Source organism: Tachysurus vachellii, chromosome 20 (assembly GCF_030014155.1).
Source record: "Tachysurus vachellii isolate PV-2020 chromosome 20, HZAU_Pvac_v1, whole genome shotgun sequence".
NCBI lineage: Eukaryota > Metazoa > Chordata > Actinopteri > Siluriformes > Bagridae > Tachysurus > Tachysurus vachellii.
In genome coordinates this window covers 2,374,292-2,398,286 of record NC_083479.1, presented here as the reverse complement: position 1 = coordinate 2,398,286, position 23,995 = coordinate 2,374,292, and the positions used below count along the sequence as shown (strand labels likewise).

The 23,995-nt window shown below is 42.2% G+C and overlaps 1 protein-coding gene across 2 annotated transcripts in view; it reads left to right on the top strand.

Moving 5' to 3' along the window:
* Positions 1–19,433, top strand: part of dscama (Down syndrome cell adhesion molecule a) — a 61,406-nt gene extending 41,973 nt beyond the window's left edge. For both annotated transcript variants that reach the window (XM_060896443.1, XM_060896444.1), the window contains 22 exons: positions 5,605–5,819; positions 5,970–6,066; positions 6,279–6,407; positions 6,498–6,665; positions 7,734–7,804; positions 7,889–8,129; positions 8,650–8,796; positions 10,924–11,079; positions 11,763–11,896; positions 12,121–12,274; positions 12,463–12,580; positions 12,694–12,854; positions 12,936–13,034; positions 13,659–13,847; positions 13,936–14,226; positions 15,144–15,320; positions 15,426–15,456; positions 16,040–16,155; positions 16,237–16,404; positions 16,491–16,688; positions 17,746–18,048; positions 18,594–19,433. In XM_060896443.1, coding sequence (XP_060752426.1) covers positions 5,605–5,819; positions 5,970–6,066; positions 6,279–6,407; positions 6,498–6,665; positions 7,734–7,804; positions 7,889–8,129; positions 8,650–8,796; positions 10,924–11,079; positions 11,763–11,896; positions 12,121–12,274; positions 12,463–12,580; positions 12,694–12,854; positions 12,936–13,034; positions 13,659–13,847; positions 13,936–14,226; positions 15,144–15,320; positions 15,426–15,456; positions 16,040–16,155; positions 16,237–16,404; positions 16,491–16,688; positions 17,746–18,048; positions 18,594–18,910 — 3,680 coding nt within the window. In that variant the 3' untranslated portion in view covers positions 18,911–19,433. The remainder of the gene's footprint in view (positions 1–5,604; positions 5,820–5,969; positions 6,067–6,278; positions 6,408–6,497; positions 6,666–7,733; positions 7,805–7,888; positions 8,130–8,649; positions 8,797–10,923; positions 11,080–11,762; positions 11,897–12,120; positions 12,275–12,462; positions 12,581–12,693; positions 12,855–12,935; positions 13,035–13,658; positions 13,848–13,935; positions 14,227–15,143; positions 15,321–15,425; positions 15,457–16,039; positions 16,156–16,236; positions 16,405–16,490; positions 16,689–17,745; positions 18,049–18,593) is intronic.
* Positions 19,434–23,995: the final 4,562 nt, after the last annotated feature.

Genomic DNA, 23,995 nt, shown 5'->3' with positions numbered 1-23,995 from the left:
GTAATTCTTCAATGAACTACCTTTTAAATCTGGCGAATGATGTTCTACTCTCTTGCTTTAAACACACTTGTCTAAAACCCACTGACAAGCAATCATTGTTTATTTAAGTCAGTTAGGACCAATTAGAGCGTTTGGGGCTTTTACGAAAGTCTCTTGCCACTGAAACATTTACATAATGGAGCAGCAGATGAGTGGACTTGTCTGTTTCTTTGTACGCTTGCTCTTGTTACGTATTGTGTTCGTTCATTTCGTGGCAGACGCTTTTATTCCGATCAGCGTTCGAGCGGAGAGTGGTGATGAATAAAAACCCTGAGGGTGCTGAGGCTACATTTATTAGGATTATTAGACCTGGGTGTTCAGAATTGTTTAAAGATGTTGTCTGCATTTGATGGTTGAACATCACGGTCCGAACGGTTCTACAAGACAAAGTTAAATCCACTGACGTCTCCACCCACCACCACACCTTTCGCCTAGTCAAGCGATAGAAAAACAACACAAAAATTTCTCAACCAAAAATTCTCAAGTTTCATCCCCAGAGGTGATGTGTTTAAATCCGAGGCAGGTCTCTGTCTCTTCATGGGATGTGGTAGCTCAGTGGTCATGGGTTCGAATCCCATGTCCACCAAGTTGCCACTGCAGGGCCCCTGAGTAAGGCCCTTAACCCTCAATTGCTCAGGTGTATAAACTGGAAAAAAAAAAAAGTAAGTCACTCTGGATAAGAGTGTCTGCTAAATGCTGTAAATGTAAACGTCTTCATGCCACTGCTGTTCACTTTAATAACAGTATCAGCATGGAGATAATCATTCGTTAACCTTCTGAAGGATAAAAATTCACCTAAATCAATATATTTTCCTGAATTCTGTCACAATGTCTGATGTGTTTTCCAAAACCAGCAACAAGCTGCCTGAGGTGACATGTTGAACTGGCCCAAAGGACTCAGGGTCAGAGGTCAAAAACCCATTAAGTGACAGGTCATTTACAGCCTTAATGACCTCATTAATGTAATTAAAATGAAAGGCTGCACTCTAATATGGCTCAGATTAAGATGATTTGATTTCTAAATAATCTTAAAAATCAGCCATTACAGGGGGGCACGGTGGCTTAGTGGTGAGCACGTTCGCCTCACACCTCCAGGGTTGGGGGTTCGACTCCTGCCTCCACCTTGTGTGTGTGGAGTTTGCATGTTCTCCCCGTGCCTCGGGGGTTTCCTCCGGGTACTCCGGTTTCCTCCCCCGGTCCAAAGACATGCATGGTAGGTTGATTGGCATCTCTGGAAAATTGTCCCTAGTGTGTGATTGCGTGAGTGAATGAGAGTGTGTGTGTGTGTGCCCTGCGATGGGTTGGCACTCCGTCCAGGGTGTATCCTGCCTTGATGCCCGATGACGCCTGAGATAGGCACAGGCTCCCCGTGACCCGAGGTAGTTTGGATAAGCGGTAGAGAATGAATGAATGAATGAATGAATGAATCAGCCATTACATCAAAACCAACTGCCTAATGACGGCTCCTGAACTCTGAAGGTTTGCCCTGGCGAGAAGCAGATACTTTATATCCTGTAACTTGTGACATAAGGTCTTCATGGATTAGACCAGTTTGTCCAGCACATTCCACAAATGTTCAGTTGATATCTGTGGAATATGGAGACCGGTTCAACACACTGTGCTCTTTGTCATGTTCTTCAAACCGTTCCTGAACAATGTTGAGGCCACTGGCATTAAATAACACTGCTGTCATGCACGTGTGCAGTTGGTCTGCAGCAATGTTCAGGTAGGTCCTGAAAGTAACATCCACACGAATGGCAGGTCCCAGGGTTTCCCAGAAGAACATTGCACAGAGCATTACACTGCCTCTGCTGGCTTGCCTTCCACCTATAGTGCTTCCCATCTTTGAGTCATCTCTTCCCAAGGTAAACAAGATGGAAAAAAAACCCTGATTCTTCAGACCACCTTCTGTCACCAATTCGTTGTCCAGTTCTGATGCTCACATGCTCATCGTATGTTCTTTCTGTGGTGTACAGGGTTCAGCATGGGCACTTTGCAGTTACACAACAAACTGTGGTGCTCTGTACAGTACAGTATGTTCCTTTCAACAGAACAACTTCATGACCGGACTCTTCACTTGTAACCTAATACATCCCATGCCATTAACAGGAGATAATGAATGTTCTTCATTTCACCTGTCAGTGGTTTTAATTTTGCTTATTTTGGCTGTTGTAGAATGAATGAAAACTTAATCTCAGGCGTATTTTCTCCATTATATGAACACGAGCATCGGCTGCTGTGAGCCTCTGAAAATCAATCCTGTGTTTGTTCTATTCTTTGTCTCCATTGACATGAGCACAGAGTGAGAGAGAGCACCCGGAGCTTGTTGGCATGGTAACATGTGCAGGTGAAAGGGGGATGGGGCCGGAGGAGGGGAGCCCGGCTCATGGGGGAGATGACTGAAGAAAAACAGGCAGGATTCCCTAAGGAGCAAATGCTAAGTAGAGACCACAAACTCCATCATACCCTGGCTAACGTACAGTAGGCTCTTCGGGACTTCTTTCTCCTTTATCGGAGACCGTACTAAAGATTCCAGTTACATGGTTTTTAGTATGTATTTAAGACTGGGATTGACAGAAAGTAATGAATCAGGAACTGTTTATGATGTAATTAGCATTAGCATGAAAGTTGAAACATTGCAAGTTGACAGGTTTGGACAGACTGGTGAAATAAAGTGCTGCTGCATTCAATCTTTATGTAGAGAGGAAGTGATACACAAATCCCGCTGCACCTCTTTCAGAATTACTATCATTTCAGTCTCTCAGTGTAAACAGCTTTTCATTCATTCATTCATTCATCTTCTACCGCTTATCCGAACTACCTCGGGTCACGGGGAGCCTGTGCCTATCTCAGGCGTCATCTGGCATCAAGGCAGGATACACCCTGGACGGAGTGCCAACCCATCACAGGGCACACACACACACTCTCATTCACTCACGCACTCACACACTACAGACAATTTTCCAGAGATGCAAATCAACCTACCATGCATGTCTTTGGACCGGGGGAGGAAACCGGAGTACCCGGAGGAAACCCCACGGCGTGAACATGCAAACTCCACACGCACAAGTATTTCACATTATTATTGCCATTTTCAAAACCCATTATTAAGTTTTTTGCTGTAGTCCATCAGACAGAAGACTGGTTTTAGCCTGAGCCAACACCAGTTGAGTAGACTGTTCTAGCCGATTCCTGAGAAGGAGGTGTATCGCTTTGCCTATCAGTACCTGAAAAGAAGGCGTATCCTATGTGCTTGTCAGTCAAAGTAGAGGAGGCGTGGCCTCTGTGCGAATCAGTACCTGAAAAGAAGAAAGTGTGACCTATATTCCTGTCAGTCTCTCCAGAGGAGTTGTGGCTTGTGTGCCTGTAGGTTCCTGTAAGGCACTGACTTGTCAAAGCATTTTTATTTTATTTCATAGGCATTTCATACTTGATCACCAGTCAGCCCTCTGCTGTGCTCCTCCACTGGCTTCCGGTAGCTGCACGCATCAGATTCAAAACACTGATGCTTGCCTAGGAAGCCAAAAATGGACCAGCTGCTCCTCACTCCCTCAGATCTAAAAGCACTGCCTGACCGGTCCCACCATCTCTGTAAGATGTAGGAATACAGCAAGACTCCTGGTGGAATAAACTTCCCATAGATGTCTGAACACTGACATCTTCAAACAAACAGAAGTTTTAGGTTGATAGTTTTAGTCTTTTGCCCCTTTTCCACCGAGGCAGTTTGAGTGCTGGTTCGGAGCCTAATTTAGAACCAGTTCTTTCTTTTTCGACAGCCAAAGCACCGGCTCTGAACCAGGAAAAGTGGTTCTTAAGTAGCACCAAAACTTTGCTTGTCTAGACTTAAGAACCGCTTACGTCAGGGGCTGTGGGCGGGGCTACTGTTAGCGCATTTGATAATGTACCTTAAATATACTAATGTTTAATACACTTTTACTTTACCGCGATATGATACATTATCAGCACACATGATAGTAAGTAGCTACATGCTAAGGCTAACTTTTTTCTGTGTTAATGATAAAATAATGTTATGTACTTTCTCCATTACAACCTCCGTTTATACAGATTACATGGAGCTGCACGTACATGTTGGATTCGCTGCGTTTGGGTGTTAATGTAGGTTCACAAAGCCATGAGCATTAACAGTAAAGCAACATCTGCCATTGTTGATGTGTTTGTGTTTGTCGCTGCTGCGCTAACGTTGCTGTGTAACGTGACACGTATACAGTGACGTCATCCTCGGCTCTGTGACGGCTCTCTAGCCGGTGGAAAGGCAAACCAGTTCTTAGAAGGTTTGCCAGTGGAACCAACTTTGAACCGGCACCAGTGCTAGCTCTGAACCAGCACCCGGGTCTTTTTGGTGGAAAAGTGGCATTTGTGAACCGGTGTTAATGTATTCCTCGATAGAGACTTAAAACCACTGTTGCTCTGGATAAGGGTGTCTGCCAAATGGCATGAATGTAAATGTAAAAAAAAAAGTCAGATGTTAGAATTAAAAGATAAAAAATTTCAAAGCAGCTGGAAAGAAACTGGAGCACTGTTTCCTGTTATCCTTATTATACACTGGTTTCTCCGTCAGCCTTTTCAGATACCGCATTCACTCATTACAAAGAAATACTCGACACATATATAATTTATACATTTTTCACAGCTGTGTAGTGATTTTTTTTTTTTCTTTTCGTTGTTGTCTTTCGCCAGAGGCGAGTACCGGTCGATCCATGCTGATCCATCCATACTGATGTCTGGGAAGCCAATGATGCAGATTAACAGATAGAACACTACATTATATTAAGAATTATCACAGAGCGGTGTTTATCGTCAGAAGCGGCTCACATGACTTGCTGATTAAATGCCTGCCAACCTTAACCAAAGCAAAGTGTATGCTAAATATAACTAATGAGAATGATAAATAGAGGTGATTAACTGTGCATATCCATTTGTGCCTAATAGCTTCTTTCTCTGAGCTATATCTTCTGTACCCTTCTGTTTCATTACAAAGCATCGATATTTCCATTAGACTCCTGTCCCAGTGCCTCGAGGGCGAAGCATTTTAAACTAGGCTGTCGAAAGTCCATCTGCAGTCCTGTGCGAGGGGGGAAAAAGAAACAAAAGAGCGGACCCACACAGAGTCATTGTGTTCGTAGACTAATCATGAGTCCAGGTTTTCACTTTGGGAAAGTTTAAAAACAGGAACATTTAGTCTGTTGTTTTCAGTGATTATAAATACATACTGTACGTCGTCTATGGGAAGAGGTTACAGCTTTAGATTGTGAGTGTAGAATAAAAAAAAACGGCAACTTCAGATGATTTTTCTGCATGTCTTCATCTAAAAAAGCTTGGGTTGAATAAAAGATGAGCTGTAATTGACTGCAAGCCTAGGCCTGTCATGGTGAATAACATCACACATGCAGCGGCGCATTAAAAGATTTCCACTATAAAATGGCTGTTTCAGGGTTCAAGAGATGGGATTGTGTGTATGTGTGTGTATGTTGATGTCCCCTTGTATATATAGTAAACAGCTAGATATAAATTTCACCCCCTCCCTTCCCACCTGTGTGTCTCTAGTACCAGCCATGATCACGTCGTACCCCAACAACACGCTGGCCACCAAGGGTGAGAAGATTGAGATGAGCTGCAAGGCCCATGGTGAGAAGCCCATCATGGTGCGCTGGGAGAAGGAGGTGGAGAAGGAGAAGCAGTCGCATATCATCAACCCGGACATGTGGAGGCACACGGTCACGGTCAAGAAGGTCGGAGAGGAGGTCATCTCTACTCTGGAGGTATCACAGTTAGTCCTTGGTGTTTGTCCTACTGTATATCCTGCGGTGAATGTGAGGCAAGAGTGACAACTAATGGATGAAAATAGAATTACAGGAATATCATGTAAATACTTAATAGTATTTGTTCCTTGTTCCTTATCTGTCCATCAGATCTACCCAACCATGAGGGAGGACTCCGGCTTTTTTTCCTGCCATGCGATCAACTCTTATGGTGAAGACAGAGGCATCATTCAGCTTACAGTCCAAGGTAAAGACATTAATGTATTTAAACAGGGCTAATGTGGCTAATGGAAGTCTATCTAAGCCTTGCTGATGTGGTTTTGGACACAGTGAGATGACTTACTTTACCTCATAGCTGAAGCTGTACTGTTGTTGGTGGCCATATTGTAAAAGATATCAGAGTGTCAGTTTATGCATCTACAGTCCCAAAGCGACTCTTTATCATTTCTGTGTCCTCAGAGCCACCAGAGCCTCCTAAAGTGGAGATTCGAGAGGTGAAGGAAAGGACCATCGCACTACGCTGGACTATGGGATTTGATGGGAACAGCCCCATCACTGGCTATGACATTGAGTGCAAGAATAAAACAGGTACATTATGTATACAGAGAGGTTTTGTGTACATAGAATTAGATATCTACAATACATTTCATACAAGATCATTCTAATATTTTATTACAGCTACCTGGGAAAGAGCTCGCAGGACCAGAGACGTCTCCCCAACACTGAATCTGGCCACCATCATAGAGCTCCACCCTTCATCCACCTACAACATTCGCATGTTCGCCAAGAACCACATCGGGGACAGCGAGCCCAGCAATGAGCTGATGGTCACCACGGACGAAGCAGGTAAATCCACTGTCAGGGAATCTCTTCCTGAAGTGTAGCATGCAAAGATGAATAACTAGTGATTAGTCCAGATGAACTAGATGTATGTGTGGAAATGTTTTAAATTAAGCCTAACCCTAACCCTACCTACTCCTGGAGGAATTCTGACCAATCCGACTTGTTCCCGAAGGAGTTTTGACAGATACTGCCTGTTTCCCTATGGAACTCTGACCAATGCCACTTATCCTGCTTGCTCTTTAAAGCAAGTCTAACCAATTGTGCCCATCCTGGTGGGAATTCTGTCCATTCCATACAGAGCAAACATTGGAGAAATTCTGACCAATCCCACCTGCTCCGGAAAGAATTCTGTTTAATCTTAGTCCATTCCATAATGAATATCGACAACCACCCCCTTAGCGGACGTCTAAACGATCCCTGCTCACTCCAGAAAGAATTCTGATGAACTGCATTTATTCTGGGGGCACGGTGGCTTAGTGGTTAGCATGTTCGCCTCACACCTCCAGGGTTGGGGGTTCGATTCCCACCTCCACCTTGTGTGTGTGGAGTTTGCATGTTGTCCCCGTGCCTTGGGGGTTTCCTCCGGGTACTCCGGTTTCCTCCCCCGGTCCAAAGACATGCATGGTAGGTTGATTGGCACCTCTTTGTCCGTAGTGTGTGATTGCGTGAGTGAATGTGTGCCCTGCGATGGGTTGGCACTCCGTCCAGGGTGTATCCTGCCTGAGAAAGGCACAGGCTCCCCGTGACCCGAGGTAGTTCGGATAAGCGGTAGAAAATGAATGAATGCATTCATTCTAGAAGGAGGCAATTTTCCCAGTCCAATCCTACCTCTCAAGAAAATTCTGGGTTACAGTTATTTTTTCTTTCACAAAACGAAATTCAGACACTTTTTAGCCATGTTCCTGATTTTACACAGACGTCTTGTCTGTAAGGGAATTCCTTATTCAGAACTTCCTCAACAGGAATAATAATGGCATCAGATTTTACTATTACAGAATGATTGGCGCACATCATTTGAATCAAAATATGTTAATTACTATGAAATTTACAAGATGTATTTCTCTGTTTTAGATCCTGAAGGTCCACCTCAAGATGTGACTCTGGAAGCGATATCTTCTCAGAGCATCAAGGTCACATGGAAGGTACTGTACACAACCCTGTTCTCACACGATATCTTTCTCAGCTTCACAGAAGCACAATAATTAAGCCTCATCGTTTCTCATCAGGCTCCTCAGAAACACCTCCAGAACGGTATGATCAGAGGCTATCAGGTGTGCCACAGGGAGCACTCGGTGAACGGAAGCCACCAGTTCATCTGCCTGAGCATGGAGAGCACGGGTGAGACGGAGACGCTCACCCTGAACAACCTGAAGAAGTTCACACAGTATGAGGTGGTGGTTCAGGCGAGCAACAGCGCAGGACCGGGACCTGCCTCCAGCGAAGTGCGAGTGACCACCATGGAGGATGGTAGGACACACTGATATTCTGCTTAAATTTACACAGAGTGACTTAGATGTGCTGTAGGAGCCAGTAGATAAATGAGCTGGAAGATTTCCACCAGTTTTCTCAGGTCTCACTGATGCTCCTGCACCGCTGTTGGTGTTGTAGCAGCAGTGGAGATGTGCTGCCATCTTCTGGATGTGTTTTGTAATTTCTTTGTTCCAAATCTGGACTTGAAATGTCATCGTGTTTATTATTTAGTCAGCAAGCTTCACTTCTTCAGGAAACCTGGATTTGTTTTAAGCTTGGAGTGAATCCGTCTATCTATCTATCTATCTATCTATCTATCTATCTATCTATCTATCTATCTCTCTCCATTTCTCCTTCTTCTCCTTTAAGTACTTTCTCTTTCTTTCTTTCTTTCACTGTCTCCACATTCCATCTGATACTGAACACTTGAAGCTTCTACTCCTTTCTACTTGTGTGTGGTAAAACTGTGTGTGAATACTGATAGTATACTGTTTTCTTTTCCCCTCACGCTGCTCAGTACCCAGCAGAGCTCCAGAGAAGGTCACAGCAACGGCTACGTCCCCTGAGACCATCTCTCTGTCATGGTCGACTCCCGCCCGTGAAGCACTTAATGGCGTTCTGCAGGGCTTTCGCATCATCTACTGGGCCAATCTACCTGACGGAGGTAGGGAATAGTGCCAATGAACCTACAGCTCATTGTTCTTCCACACGGTTGTGGTTTAGAAATATTCTGAGGTAATATTATTGCTTGAGTTAGCACTATCTAAGCATAAACCTCAGCTAACCTCAGTAAGTTAGCAGATGTATTTATAGACACTTTCTTAAGTGTAATGAACTTATGTTACATTATGAAACCAGTCTTTCAGCCGCAGGTCTTAGGTCGTGTTAATTGGGGTAGGTGGGACATACATTGTCTCCTCTGTCAGTCACAGTGGCCACGTTCACACTGCAGGTAAAAGTGGCCCAAATCTGATTTTTTTTGGGGTCAAGTGACCAGGTCAGACTTCTTCAGGAGTAGTGTGAACACTCAAATCTAGCCCAGATCTGATTTTTTTTTCAAATCAGATTCAGACCACTTCCATATGTGGTCCTGAATCAGACCCAAATCTGATTTTTTCCAACGTGGCCGCAGTGTGAACAACCAAGGCGGATTTGATGCGACTTTTACGTCGATCTACATCGACACTCGTCACAATTATGCGCCGGCGAGTTCGCACACAAACGTGACTACGCCTACAGAATGGATCAAATAATCAAAAGTTGCCCTCGACATCTGAAAATTTTCAAACCACTGCGTCTCTGTGCTGCCGTTACACAAACATTTAGAAAGAAAAGCGAAAATGATTACTTCCTCCATAGCCAACTTTAGCGCAACGGCGTGCTGCGTGTGACGTCATTGTTATTGTTCGTTTGTGCATGCGGGTCGGTTCGAAACAGCAAACAGTTCACACTGGTATCTGATATAGGCCACATTTTAAAAGGTAATGTGAACAGCCAAACAAAAAAAATCAGATCTGAGCAAAATATCTGAATTGAGCATTAAGACTTGCAGTGTGAACGTGGCCAGTGTTTACTAGTCAATCACTGGCTTCTGTGAGCCCAAGTATTTGGAAGAGGGTAGAAAACACTCCTCCTCCTCCTCCCTCCTCATCCCTTAAGAGAGTTACTCTGCCGTGTGACACAGCACAAGCAGCACAAAGTGGTTGTCATGTAATAGTGGAGAGCTGAATGATGAGCGGGAATAGACAGGTGACCAAAATAAATTGTACTGTTAACGTATTTCATTAATACAGCTGATGGTGTTGTTACAATGCTGCAAACTAGGTGGCAGCACTTCACTTTCCCTCCTGCGAAGCAGTACCAGTGCCTGTTAATTATTAACGTAGCTACATTACAGCACTTTTTTATATAGTCACACGTCCTGATTAAGTCTGTATGGATAAATAGATTGAACATTAATCACAGAATCTCATTGCTTTTCTTCAGCATACTGCAACTTTTTTTAAACTGTCTATAAATGTCAAATTGACTGTTAACTTATTTCTCTCTACCTGTTAAAATACTGCATTACAGCCTCAGATGTATCTCCAAACACAGAGAAGAAATATCCCTTAATCCGCCGCCTTAGACTAAGCAATTTGTTTTTAGATTGCCTCATTATAAGACTGCAGGCTTTAACACACGCAGAGAGAAAACGATAGGCAAGGAAGAGGAAAAGGAGTGCGATAGATAGATAGATAGATAGATAGATAGATAGATAGATAGATAGATAGATAGATTGATTGATTGATTGATTGATTGATTGATTGATTGATTGAAATTATTTAAAGGCTTTATGTCTCATGTCCAGAATAAGACGTAAGGATTTTCGCTTGCAGACTTTCATGTTTTAGCTTTAAACAAAACAATGCTAACAAATAAATCTTAGCAGGCTACTCTGTTATTTTTATCGATCAGTGACACTATAGCCACGCCCACTCTATTTCTATTAGCTCACAAATTTGAGGATGTTTTTTTTTTTTTGTGAAGTGAAAGCCCTGTATGTAAATCCCTCTTTCAGTGAATAGCCTTTTCCACTAGAGTTCTAGTTCTAGTCTTCACATAGAAGCTACAGCTAAATGGTTCATTTTGGCACCTCTGCAAGCACTGCTCCAAAAATGTCCTTCTCCTGAACAGGAAGTAAAATGATATTTAGGAGCCAAAAGATATTCAGTATCGTCCATGCGGACCGTGTGGTTTTTATTTTTTGGGCGTATTGTGCTTTATCTGGTGTAATTGTTAAATCCTTCAGAGCTGGGTGAGATCAGAAACATCACCACTCTTCTGCCTCCTCTCGAGCTGGATGGGTTGGAGAAATTCACCAACTACAGCATTCAGGTGCTGGCTTTCACCCGGGCCGGAGACGGCGTACGATCCGAGCAGATCTACATTCGCACCAAAGAGGACGGTAAGTCCACAATATCTTTCTGATTAAAACCAACACTGGTACTTTTTATACTGTTTATAATATTAATAACTCTTCCAAAATGACATGTTAAATCACTAAACAAAGATTTGTATTTGTAAATATTTGTAAATCTGGTGGAACCAGATGGGGGGTTCTTGGGGGGGGATTGGCACGGTGGCTTAGTGGTTAGCACGTTCACCTCACACCTCCAGGGTCGGGGGTTCGATTCCCGCCTCCTCCTTGTGTGTGTGGAGTTTGCATGTTCTCCCCGTGCCTCGGGGGTTTCCACCGGGTACTCCGGTTTCCTCCCCCGGTCCAAAGACATGCATGGTAGGTTAATTGACATCTCTGGAAAATTGTCCGTAGTGTGTGATTATGTGAGTGAATGAGAGTGTGTGTGTGTGCCCTGTGATGGGTTGGCACTCCATGCAGGGTGTATCCTGCCTTGATGCCCGATGACGCCTGAGATAGGCACAGGCTCCCCGTGACCCGAGGTAGTTCGGATAAGCGGTAGAAGATGAATGAATAATACTAAGGAACATGCTAAGATAAACCAGTTGGTTGCAACAGTGCTTGGACCCCTAAGTCTTGCTGCAAGCAGTGATTAATGTGTACTGTAAACTAAACCAACTTTGGCCATTTGGTTATTTTCTTTTTTTTCCTACTTCTCTTTACCTCTCTAGTTCCAGGTCCACCAGGTGGTGTGAAGGCTGCAGCAGCAACCAACTCGGTGGTGTATGTTTCCTGGCTTCCGCCACTCAAACTAAATGGCGTGATCAGGAAATACACAGTGTTCTGCTCCAGCTTGTACCCCACAGTATGTGCCTAAGAAGTTGCCACACAAACACACATACTATGCTTCTCGATAATTAGCGATATAAGCACACATTGTCGAGTCCTTGCTAAATTTAATATTGATATGTACGGAGACATAGTTCTAAATCTTAACCACGTCTTTGCGGTCTTTCTGGTCTCTGATTGACAGCCGCAGGTGTGTTAAAGTATCATATCTAACCTCGCCTGTGTTTCTTATTTCTAAAGGTGGTGAGCGAGTTCGATGCTGCTCCTGATGAATTCCTCCACAAGGTGCAGAATCTTAGTCGGAACAGGAAATACAGCATCTGGGTGATGGCAGTGACCGCAGCGGGCCGCGGGAACAGCAGCGAGGTCATCACAGTCGAACCGCTTGCTAAAGGTGTGTGACGGTGGTCTTAGTGAGATAATAAGGATCATCTTTCCTAGATTTTATGCAAACGCTCCTAAACCCGAGAACCTTCACCGTACAGAGAAGCATGGTGGTAGTTTAATTATTAACTGATTAACCCTTTATAATAGATCTGATAAACAATTGTTTACTATAATGGTGTGGTTTGTGTTGTGCAGCTCCTGCCAGGATCCTCACCTTTAGTGGTACAGTGACAACGCCGTGGATGCGAGACATTATCCTGCCATGCAGAGCTGTAGGAGATCCACCACCTACAGTCAAATGGATGAAGGAAAGGTAAACAGATAAACCCTCAATGCTGTAGCACAAAACACCGAGCATCATATCGATCGCTTGTGGATACTGATCATCAGTATGATGAAAAATGTCATACCTGTGTGTCTCGTCAGCGGGAGCCCAGGCCCGGCTATCATCGACGGAAGGCGCAGCATCCACGGAAACGGCAGCTTCGTCATCAAAACCGTGAAAGCTGAGGATTCTGGGTACTACACATGTGTCGCCAGCAATAACTGGGGCACTGATGAAATAACGCTAAACCTGCAGGTGCAAGGTAAGCTGGGGAAAATGGGGAGGACAAAGGAAAAAGTATCAGGAGCAGAATTATGAATTTTACATCAACGCACATGTTCAGTCCCTCCAGATCAGCCTCGTCTCACGGTGACCAAAACGACAACCACGTCTATCACACTGTCGTGGATACCAGGGGACAACGGCGGGAGTTCCATCAGAGGTGTGTGTGAATAAAACCTTTGAGAATAGATGGCTTTAAAACTTATTTATCAGAACAAATTCCATGTCCCAAATGACAATAATAATAATAATAATAATAACAACAATAATAATGTAATTTTATTGTTTTGTGCAAACACGTTTAAAAGAATTAAAACCTGTTTTTTACGACCTCTTGTGGTCAATCCTGGTATAACATGTTAAACGTTAGGTACCATCTCCCTTAAAGAAAATGCTGCTCTGAATAAAAATAAGAAATAAAAGTCAGTTCCCAGTACCATATATTTCCCAGACATATTGAATCGAATCGCAAGTGCTTGAAAATCTTCTGTAAAGTTTTCGAGAGCACCTTGAAGAGTTTGTGTAAATTTATATACTGTATAAGATTTGATATGTGAACCTCAGTCTATCAGCTTCATATTTATGAACATTTATGTTGGAACTAAAGATCATTAAAAAAAAGAAACACAGATTCCTGATTACACAAATTTCACAACCAGGTCAATAAATGTGTCTATTTAAAATAACATTTTTGTAATAATAACGACTCAAGCGAGTAAACGGTTAATACCTTGGACTAGAACTGTCTTTATGCAGCTGTTGTTCTTACTGTCTCTTTGTTCAGGTTACATTCTGCAGTATTCGGAGGACAACAGCGAACAGTGGGGCAACTTTCCCATCAGTCCCAGCGAGCGTTCATACCGTCTGGAGACTCTGAAGTGTGGCACCTGGTATAAGTTCACCCTTACAGCCCAGAATGCTGTGGGGCCTGGCCGTATCAGTGAGATAATAGAGGCAAAGACTCATGGGAAAGGTGTGTCATATATGTAAACACACACACACACACACACTTTGGATAAAACTAAAATACTAAACACATTTAGTTTACTTTTTTCCTCCAGAACCTCAGTTCTCCAAAGAGCACGAGCTGTTCACAAGCATTAATGCCACCTGTGTGCGACTCAACCTGATTGGCTGGAACGACGGCGGCTGTCCGATCGCATCATTCACTCTGGAGTATAGACCTCTGGACAGTCCGATGTGGACCAAAGCCCAGCGCACATCACTGACAAAGAGCTACACGCTGATGGATCTGCAGGAGGCCACATGGTACGAGCTGCAAATGAAGGTGTACAACAGCGCCGGTCTGGCCGAGAAACGGGTCAAGTTCTCAACGCTCAACTACGACGGCAGTAAGTAGGATTTACAACAAGCTGGAGAGCAACGTTACAGCTCAAGGACTTTAAGATGGATTTTTTTTAAGTGCATTGCATTAAATTTCATTCAAAAAAGTAAATAAACAAAACAACCTTTGTTAGGTGTCATAGGGTTTGAATTGCATAAATATAGGAAATGAAATCCATGTTATTGAGTTGTTATTATTATATAAAACAATAAAAATAACACTTATAATATTTCTTAGTAGCATTTTGATCTATTTATTCAAAAAAATAATTAATGAAACTTAATGAAAATGAAAAAATGAATGAAAATAAAAAATGAACTTTGCACAGAAACCTGAAATATTTATGATTAAAAAGATGTATTTATTATTAGTATCACTTAGTGGCTGAAGGGTATGAGGCTCGGTGGCTGTGTAGCGCGTCCTCCTGCACCTCACGCCATGCGACTGGACAATTATATGAGTTCCCCTCAGACAGTAACCCTAAGCTCTGCAGCCAGAATGAATTTCTCAGCCTTGTGACCGATTTTCTCATCGGGGACCAGTGTGTAATCACCAAGCCGGGGTTCCTCTCAGAGGTCCAGCCCTCGGCCGGGCTCCGACTTTAACCTCGGAAAAAAATCGCTGAAAGTGCTCTGTTCATCTGTTTTCAGTGTGGCTTCGGTCCGCTGGGACTTAGTGCCCATTTCTGCAGAAGGTCATATACTGCTGATTAAACTTCCTGAGATAAATAAGTTGATAAAAATGTTAAAGCATTTATTTGTTATTTATATCAGTTCATGGGAGAACATGGTAGACTGTTTTAATAAAGCAATAAACAATAAAACGTCCATTCAGTCATAAAAGCCAAAATATCCACAAAATAATATTATTCTTTTAATAAAAGTATTTTAACCTCAGCTGTGTGTTCTTACCTAACCTGTCTAGGCACCATTCCACCCCTGGTGAAGACTGCAGTAAAGAACCCAGTGAAAAAGAGCAACAACGAGGGCATGAAGATGATGGTGACCATTTCATGCATCCTGGTGGGCATGGTCCTTCTCTTCGTCCTGCTGATGGTGCTGAGGAGGAGGAGGAGAGAGCAGAGGCTGAAGAGGCTCAGGGGTAAGAGCTGCTTACATTTAGTCGCGATTATGTTTTGTTGTAAGAGCGTGCCGTTTATGAAAATCAAGGCTGCTTGATATTTGTTGCTTTTCGTTTGTTTTCTAGATGCAAAAAGCTTGGCAGAGATGCTCATGAGGTAAGGAAACATCTAAGAGAGACAGAGAGAGAGAGAGAGAAATTAATTATTGTTAGTAAGGTCCTGCTTCATAGAAAAGATCTGAAACTGTAACTGTCAGCGGTGCGGCGATAAAAACAGACCGAAATGCAGGATAGCGTAAAAATAAACTGGTTTAATAACTAAAACAAACACAAACCAGGAACAGAGACAAAACCAGATATAACACAAGACGACAAGAGACGACGTGGATTCCGCACCACCATAGGCAATGCGGCACGGTTAAATACAGAAGACAATTAACACATCAGGAACAGGTGTGCAGAGGTGGGGAGGAAGAGGCAGGGGCGGGGCGGGGCGGGGCGGACACGTGACACAGAACATAAACAAAAGCACGTGGCCAAAAGTCCTGGCTGGATCCTGACAGTAACTAAGTACTGTAGGTTTCTGAAATCAGGACCTAGTTAGTGAAACTTCTCAGGAATATTTTCAGGAATTCTTTTTCACTGTTAGAACTGATTTTGGTTACCAAACCATTTCTCCGGTTGCTGTTCCCTAGGAATACTCCAGAAACTGACTGTGCATCTGCTCTGTTTCCTCTCAGCAAAAACACACGGCCATCAGACACGCTGAACAAGCAGCAGCAGACGCTCCGCATGCACATCGACATCCCAAGAGCTAAGCTCCTCATCGAGGAGAGAGACACCATGGAGACCGTGGGTGAGTCGTCTGCTCCTCATCATCTCCATTACTGCAATCTTACTAACGCTGAAATGTCTAATGCTGAGGATTTTTTGACAGACGACAGATCGACCGTGCTCCTCACCGAGAACGATTTCGGGGAACCCGCCAAGCAGAAAACAACCACAGCGACACACACGGTCCACTACCAGTCACTGACCCAGGCCACGGGACCTCTGGTGGACGTCTCGGACGTTCGGCCTGGGACGAGCAAAAGCAGTCTGTCAAGTAAGAAAAAAAAAAAATCCATCTTTTTACACTCTCACATGTGTGAGCTGTACTGCGACTGAATGAAACTATTGTTACACCATCAGACCCCACAGCACGGCGAGCGGCTAAACCGGGGCCTGCCGCACGAAGCCGCTACGCTAGTCAGTGGACGCTGAACCGTCCTCATCCGCAGGTCTCCACACACACGCTCAGCACGGACTGGAGGCTGGGAACACCTAGAGTTCCTGGCTCTGTGGACAAAGAGAGTGACAGCTACAGCGTCAGTCCATCTCAGGACACAGGTTAGAGATCTTCATGATGTTCCTCAGACATTTTGCATTTTTGATAAATGTGAAAATGCAGATTGATTTTTACCACGAGGGATTTCTTCAGAAGGCCATACTCATCATCCACTCTAAAGTTGACTCTAGCTTAATATTCATTAATGTGTGCTAAGCATTGTGTTAATCAAAACAGCCAATAGTTCCCTAGATTTCTGAAAGAATATGTTTGTAGCCTTCTCCCAATATATGCTAACAATAGAGTTTCACATGCTAACACTAGCTTCCTATATAACATGATATCCATAAACCCTTGAAATGTTTAGCACAAATGTTAGCCAGCTATCAGCTATCAACACTGACACGTTAGCATGTTGGAGACATGTTAATAAATGTCAGGTTAATAAATTTTAATGCTAACACTAGATTTCTATCTAAGATAATCTAACCTGACAGGATTTCTATCAACATTTAGGAGTATGACCTCTTCATCATCATCATCATCATCATCATCATCATCATCATCATCATACTAGCTCAAAAAAAGGTCCTATGTTGAACATGTTGCTTTAGCCATAGCTAACACTAGTGAGCTAACCTGACAAGTCATATTTTAAATTTCAGTAATCAATACTATCGTTATTTAACGTTATAACTGAGAGGATTTAGAAGTAATAAATGTTTTCAGTGTTCCCTGATGATATTAGACAAATTAGCTGATGCTAGATATAGGATAAAGGATATTTTAAAATCATGTTCATAAATGTTTTGACTCATCAATTCTAACACTAGCTAACTAGTGAAGTAAAGGATGATTCTTCAGGAGACTTCAGGAGACTTCAACATCTAAGAGGATTTTTGTGATATCCATTAATGTTTGCAGTGTTCTGTGCTAAATTCATGCTAACACAAGCTATCTATCTAGATTGATTTAAACTGACAGGATATCTGAGAGGATTTTCTTAATGCTAATGCTAGCTAGCTAACACAACTGAACAAATTTTAAGTCAAGAAATAACTGTTAACAGTTTTAATCAGGCCTTGAAAGGAAGCTTAGCGTGTTCTGTGTTGTGTCCAGACCGTGCCCGGAGCAGCATGGTGTCCACGGAGAGCGCCTCGTCCACCTATGAGGAGCTGGCGCGAGCCTACGAGCATGCCAAGATGGAGGAGCAGCTCCGGCATGCCAAGTTCACCATCACTGAGTGCTTCATCTCGGACACATCCTCCGAGCAGATGACGGCGGGAACCAACGACTACACGGACAGTCTGACGTCCAGCACGCCCTCCGAGTCGGGCATATGCAGGTTCACGGCTTCGCCTCCCAAACCTCAGGATGCATGCAGGGTCATGAACATGGCCGTGCCTAAAGCCCACAGGCCAGGTGAGTATGACGAAAGGATGAAATTTATTTCCTCTCTCTATATATTTATACACTGTATATATACACAGTAAATTAAACATGGTGTAATTGTGTTGTATACACACACTGTCCACTTTATTAGTTGCTCATTCATGCAATTATCCATTCAGCCAATCAGATGGCGGCACTGCAATACACAATAATCATGCATATTCAGGTCAAGAGATTGATCCAAACATGAGAAAAGTGATCTTGGTGACTTTAACCTGTGGCGTGTTCCATGGTGTCAGACGGGTTGGTCTGAGTATTTCAGAATCTGCAGATTTCCTGGCATCTTCACACACAGTAGTCACTAGAGTAGTGCAAAAATAAAGAAAACACATCCAGTGAGCATTAGATCTGCAGGTAGATGCACCTTGTTGAGAAAGGTCCGAGGTAAAGGGACCGGTTCAAGCTGAAAGGAATATTTCCAGTGGCTGTTGGTTTATGAATGTTTCTGTGAAGTGATCTTTACTCGCAGCTTCACAGTTAATCAGATTTGCGTGTGCTCTTTGTGCCGCCTGCAGGGGGCGAGCTGGTGCACCTGCCGCCATACTTGCGCATGGACTTCCTGCTGAACCGGGCCGCATCGGGCCTGGAGCCACAGAAGAGCCGGTCCCTGAAGCGGCCGAGCCTGGTGCCGGTGCCGGTGGAGGTTCCTGCAGCCCGGGAGGCGCAGCAGTGGCAGCCCAGCTCTGGCGCCTCCACACTGCCTCAGAGAGAAGCCAGCTCGGACTTGGCTCAGGCTGCCAAGCTCAGCACGTCGCAGGAGTCCCTCTTAGACTCTCGGGGACACTTAAAACAGAGCAGCAATCCCTACGCCAAGTCCTACACACTGGTATAACCCAGAAGACATGGACCGGAAACACACACACACAAACACACACACATACAGCAAAAAAAAGAACTCATCACACAGTTGTACATAGAGGCCTTTCCTCACCGGAGGGCCACTGCCGATTCCTTACTTTCTTTTACGCTTTTTTAAACACATGGATTCACTTTTTCAAAAAACAAGAAGAAAAAGAAACACACTCCAGATGGGAGATTGCCAACTTGATTAATTATTATTATTATTATTATTATTATTATTATTATTATTATTATTATTATATGTTAGCATTTAGTGTGCACTATGATGACTGGGAGCCCATTTTTTTCTACCGAACTTTATTTGTGTAATTTAATTAATATCAGAACACGGAATGAATACTCCAGAGAGAAAGAGAGAGTGTGTGATCACCACTGGTTCCAGAGTCGTCACTGTTTTCAGATTTTTAACATTTAAAAGTTTCACATTTTCTTATGGGTGCATGGGGAGTGACCGGTAAAAATGACAATGATGAAGATAAAGATAAATCTGAAATAGAGAACTGCCGGGAGTTGATCCGGCTTTAAGATTTGTTTTTTTTTTTCTTGTTTTTTTTTTTTTTTTCACTATAAAATGATCAAATGTAAAGATTTAGTATTCTTATGATTATAAATTAATATATGAATAATATATATTAAATGAGAAAAAAAAAATCACCTTTATTTGTGGGTATTACAGGGAAAAGTTTGGATTTTGATCAATTAATAAAAAGTCCTTTAGTCACGTTTGCACATATATATGGTTTTAGGAAAAACGTTTCGAGTCTCAGTTGCTGAGTATTTGTGTCCCACTGAGTTTCTGATGGTGCAATATGGGTTATGAAGAAGAAGAAAAAGAAGAAGAAGAAGAAGAAGAAGAAGAAGAAGAAAAAGAAATAACGGAAATGCTTTCTGCTGTACTGTAATCAAAAACCTATGTTGTGTACGAGTTGAAGGGGCGGGTCGGGTCGAGCTGATCCTGTTTATTCAGGTGTAAATTACCTGAATTCAGGTGTTTACAAGGTAACTGTTCACCACATGCCCGGGGAGACGTCCCGCCTCCCGCTGCACTAGGCAAAGTCTGCTTATTAACCTAACCTCCTTTACCCTTTCCCTTCCCCACCCCTGTACGCCGCACTAGGTTCTCTCATCTTCGCTAGATTTATTTTTGCTGCATTGCAGTGAGGCTCCTCTACAGGGAAAAGAAACACTGAGACAATCCGAAAAGATTCCCCTTAAAGAAACGTAAACGCGAGGCTGTGGAAATCTAGGAGAAGGTGTGGCTCTGTGCGACGAGCTGCGGCTCTGCATCAGACTCGCAGCTCGGTCTTGCAGAGCACCAGGGATGACTGAGCTGCCGGTATATTTGCTCAGATGAATCTGTTCCCCCTCCTCTCCCTCCTATTTGGTTTTGCTCATTATGCGGACGGTTTTGTTGGACTGTTTTGTTTTGAACAGGCTGTGTCACTCCAATAAAGATTTCCCATGCACTTCCAATTGATTAATAAAAGGCTGTTCCCCAACGAGAGCTCTCCGTCTGCTGTGGATAATAAGTTTAAAGAAGGGATGGGGGGAAAACTGGGAATGGGTGGGTTTTAATCCTCATTAGCGTAGGCACACATTTACGTATCTAATTTTACCCAATATGGAGTTATTTAGTTAACGTTTCTACAGGAGGTGCAATAATGAGTTCAAAATTATTTGTGGTGGAAAAAAGAAGGGAAAAAATATAAAAGTTTTATCAAAAAGATAAAAGTTTTGATAAACTTCATGAAGCCTTATGATGCAGTTTTGCCTGGCACGAGTCAGATTTCCTGCCTAATTAACACTAATTAACATTAGTGCTGGGAATTCTGGAGACAGGTACTCAGCCACACAGCTTCTAAACCATTTTCTTCCTAGTGTTTTGTTCAGATTGAGCTTTTTTTTTTTTTTGTGTCTCAAATAAATAGTGATGTATGAGAACATTAAAGGTGTCGCACTAAATGTGCCACAACTCACTGCTAAGTTTACAACAACTTAAAAACGAGTCTCTTTATATGAAAGAACTTAATCGAACGTATGAAATCTATGCAAACTAACAGGATTTTCTTGAGCGCCATATTTTCACTTACGAACATTTTATAAACAATAAGCAACGTGTACTGAACTAACTGCTTAAGAAATGAATTAATTCGACTATATGTGTGTCAGAAATCGCTGCACGGAAGAACTGGATACGTTCAGAAGAAGATATTTACAATCTAAATCAGACAGTAAGAAATTTTCTGTCTTACTTCATTCTTCCTATCATAAATAACCTCTGGTTGCCATGGTAACTGATACAACCACACAAACTAAACTCACTCATCTCTCTCACTCACTCATTTTCTACCGTTTATCCGAACTACCTCGGGTCACGGGGAGCCTGTGCCTATCTCAGGCGTCATCGGGCATCAAGGCAGGATACACCCTGGACGGAGTGCCAACCGATCGCAGGGCACACACTAGGGACAATTTTCCAGAGATGCCGATCAACCTACCATGCATGTCTTTGGACCGGGGGAGGAAACCGGAGTACCCGGAGGAAACCCCCGAGGCACGGGGAGAACATGCAAACTCCACACACACAAGGTGGAGGCGGGAATCGAACCCCCAACCCTGAAAAAATAAATAAATAAAAACTTGTATGCAAATTTTATTACTGTGACAGCAACAGATATGTATAAGGCTAGATTATATATAATTAGTATCTGGTGTATAAACTTTTTAAATGTTTGGCAGTAGAGTTTAAACACACTCATACACACACTCTTATTCTTCAACTCGTTTGTTTATTTAATCACATATAACTTATTTCTATTAAGTCTGAATCCGACAACAGAGATATGCTACCAGCGTCACGCTGTGAATTGGTTTATTCTCTCCTAAATTAAACCTTCCACTCATCCATGTGCTGAATCTGCAGCTCTATCAGACTGGAGTGTGTTTGATGAGGTCGGCGGACGCAGACGCTAACGCACCAAGAGCAGGAGAATGAAAGGTCAGTAACGTTGGGATTTAGTAAAAGGTGAAGCTTGTGTCCCTGGAGGATGGCGCATTCATTCATTTCTTTCTTCCTTTCATTCTCTTATTTCTTTCTTTGCGTCTTTCTTTCCTTCTTCCCTTTTTTCTTTCTTTTCATCTTTCTTTCCTTCTTTATTTCTTTCTTCCTTTCTTTACATCTTTCTTTCTTTCCTTCTTTCTCCCTTTCTTTCCTTCTTTCTTTCTTTCTTTCTTCTTTCCCTCTATTCATCTTTCTTTCTTTCTTTCTTTCTTTCTTTTCGTCTTTCTTTCTTTCTGTCTCCCTTTCTTTTTGTCTTTCTTTCATTCATTTCTTTCTTTCTTTCATTCTCTTATTTCTTTCTTTGCGTCTTTCTTTCCTTCTTCCCTTTTTTCTTTCTTTTCATCTTTCTTTCCTTCTTTATTTCTTTCTTCCTTTCTTTACATCTTTCTTTCTTTCCTTCTTTCTCCCTTTCTTTCTTTCTTTCTTTCTTTCTTTCTTTCTTTCTTTCTTTCTTTCTTCTTTCCCTCTATTCATCTTTCTTTCTTTCTTTCTTTCTTTCTTTCTTTCTTTCTTTCTTTCTTTCTTTCTTTTCGTCTTTCTTTCTTTCTGTCTCCCTTTCTTTTTGTCTTTCTTTCTTTCTTTCTTTCTTTCTTTCTTTCTTTCTTTCTTTCTTTCTTTCTTTCCTTCTTTTTTCTTTCCTTCCAGTCATCTTTCTTTCTTTCTTTCTTTCTTTCTTTCTTTCTTTCTTTCTTTCTTTCTTCCCTTTTTTCTTTCTTTTCATCTTTCTTTCCTTCTTTATTTATTTCTCCCTTTCTTTCTCCCTTTCTTTCTTTCTTTCTTTCTTTCTTTCTTTCTTTCTTTCTTTCTTTCTTTCTTTTCATCTTTCTATCTTTCTCCCTTTCTTTTCATCTTTCTTTCTCCCTTTCTTTTTGTCTTTCTTTCTTTCTTTCTTTCTTTCTTTCTTTCTTTCTTTCGTCTTTCTTTCCTTCTTTCTTTCTTTCCTTCTTTCTTTCTTTCTTTCTTTCTTTCTTTCTTTCTTTCTTTCTTTCTTTCTTTCTTTCTTTCTTTCTTTCTTTCTTTCTTTCCTTCTTTCTTTCTTTCTTTCTTTCTTTCTTTCTTTCTTTCTTTCTTTCTTTCTTTTGTCTTTCTTTCTGTTTTTCTTTCTTTTTTATTTTTTTTCCTCCGCCGGTCGCCTTTGCCATCAAACACGGTTTTGTGCTCCTAAATCACGCGTCAGCATAATGAGGAAATGTATAACTCTGTGTGACAAGTGCATCTCCATCGCTCTCCTCGGAAGAGCGCAGCAAATTAAGCAGGTCGGCGGTGATTTACACAATGTCACTCCTCTCCACTATTAACCGCCGTTGTAAATAATGGCTGATGTGCCACTTCAGGGCCTTCGGATGTTCCGAGAAGTGCCAAGCTGTCAGGACAGATTTTTACACCTGCTTTATTTCTTTTAATCGCACCGTGTTCAAAAGTCACACAAAGCAATCAGTAGGTAAACAGGGGAAATGTTACGCTAACCTACATTTGTGAAGTCCAGCTAAAACATGTAGCTAACATGGCTAAACCGCTATGATATTCCAATACATATGTTTATGATATTCCATTTATGATGTTCAGTAGTCAGGAACTGCTTGCTGGCAGATCAGAAAAACTCTTTAAAAGTGATTCCATATTAAGGAGAAACTCAATTCCTCAATTAAAAGAACTCAATTAAAAAAAGCAGTATATGTTAAATAATATCCTTAAATATTGATTCTTACCTGCTCAGGGTGTTTTGTGACACTTAAACACATCTATTATGCAATAAATATTTTAAACTGATGTTAATTAAAGTTTAATTAAAATAAACTGAAGTTAATTTTTTAATGTCAAATCTCATTTTAAACTCAAACACACACTGATGGTGTTTCGAGTGGATTTTTAACACCTTATGACACAATGAAATGGATTTAAAAATGACCAGATGAATAAAACAGCTACCGGTCCACTATGAATCTGATTCACTCTCCTCCTCCTCCTCCTCCTCCTCCTCCTCCTCCTCCTCCT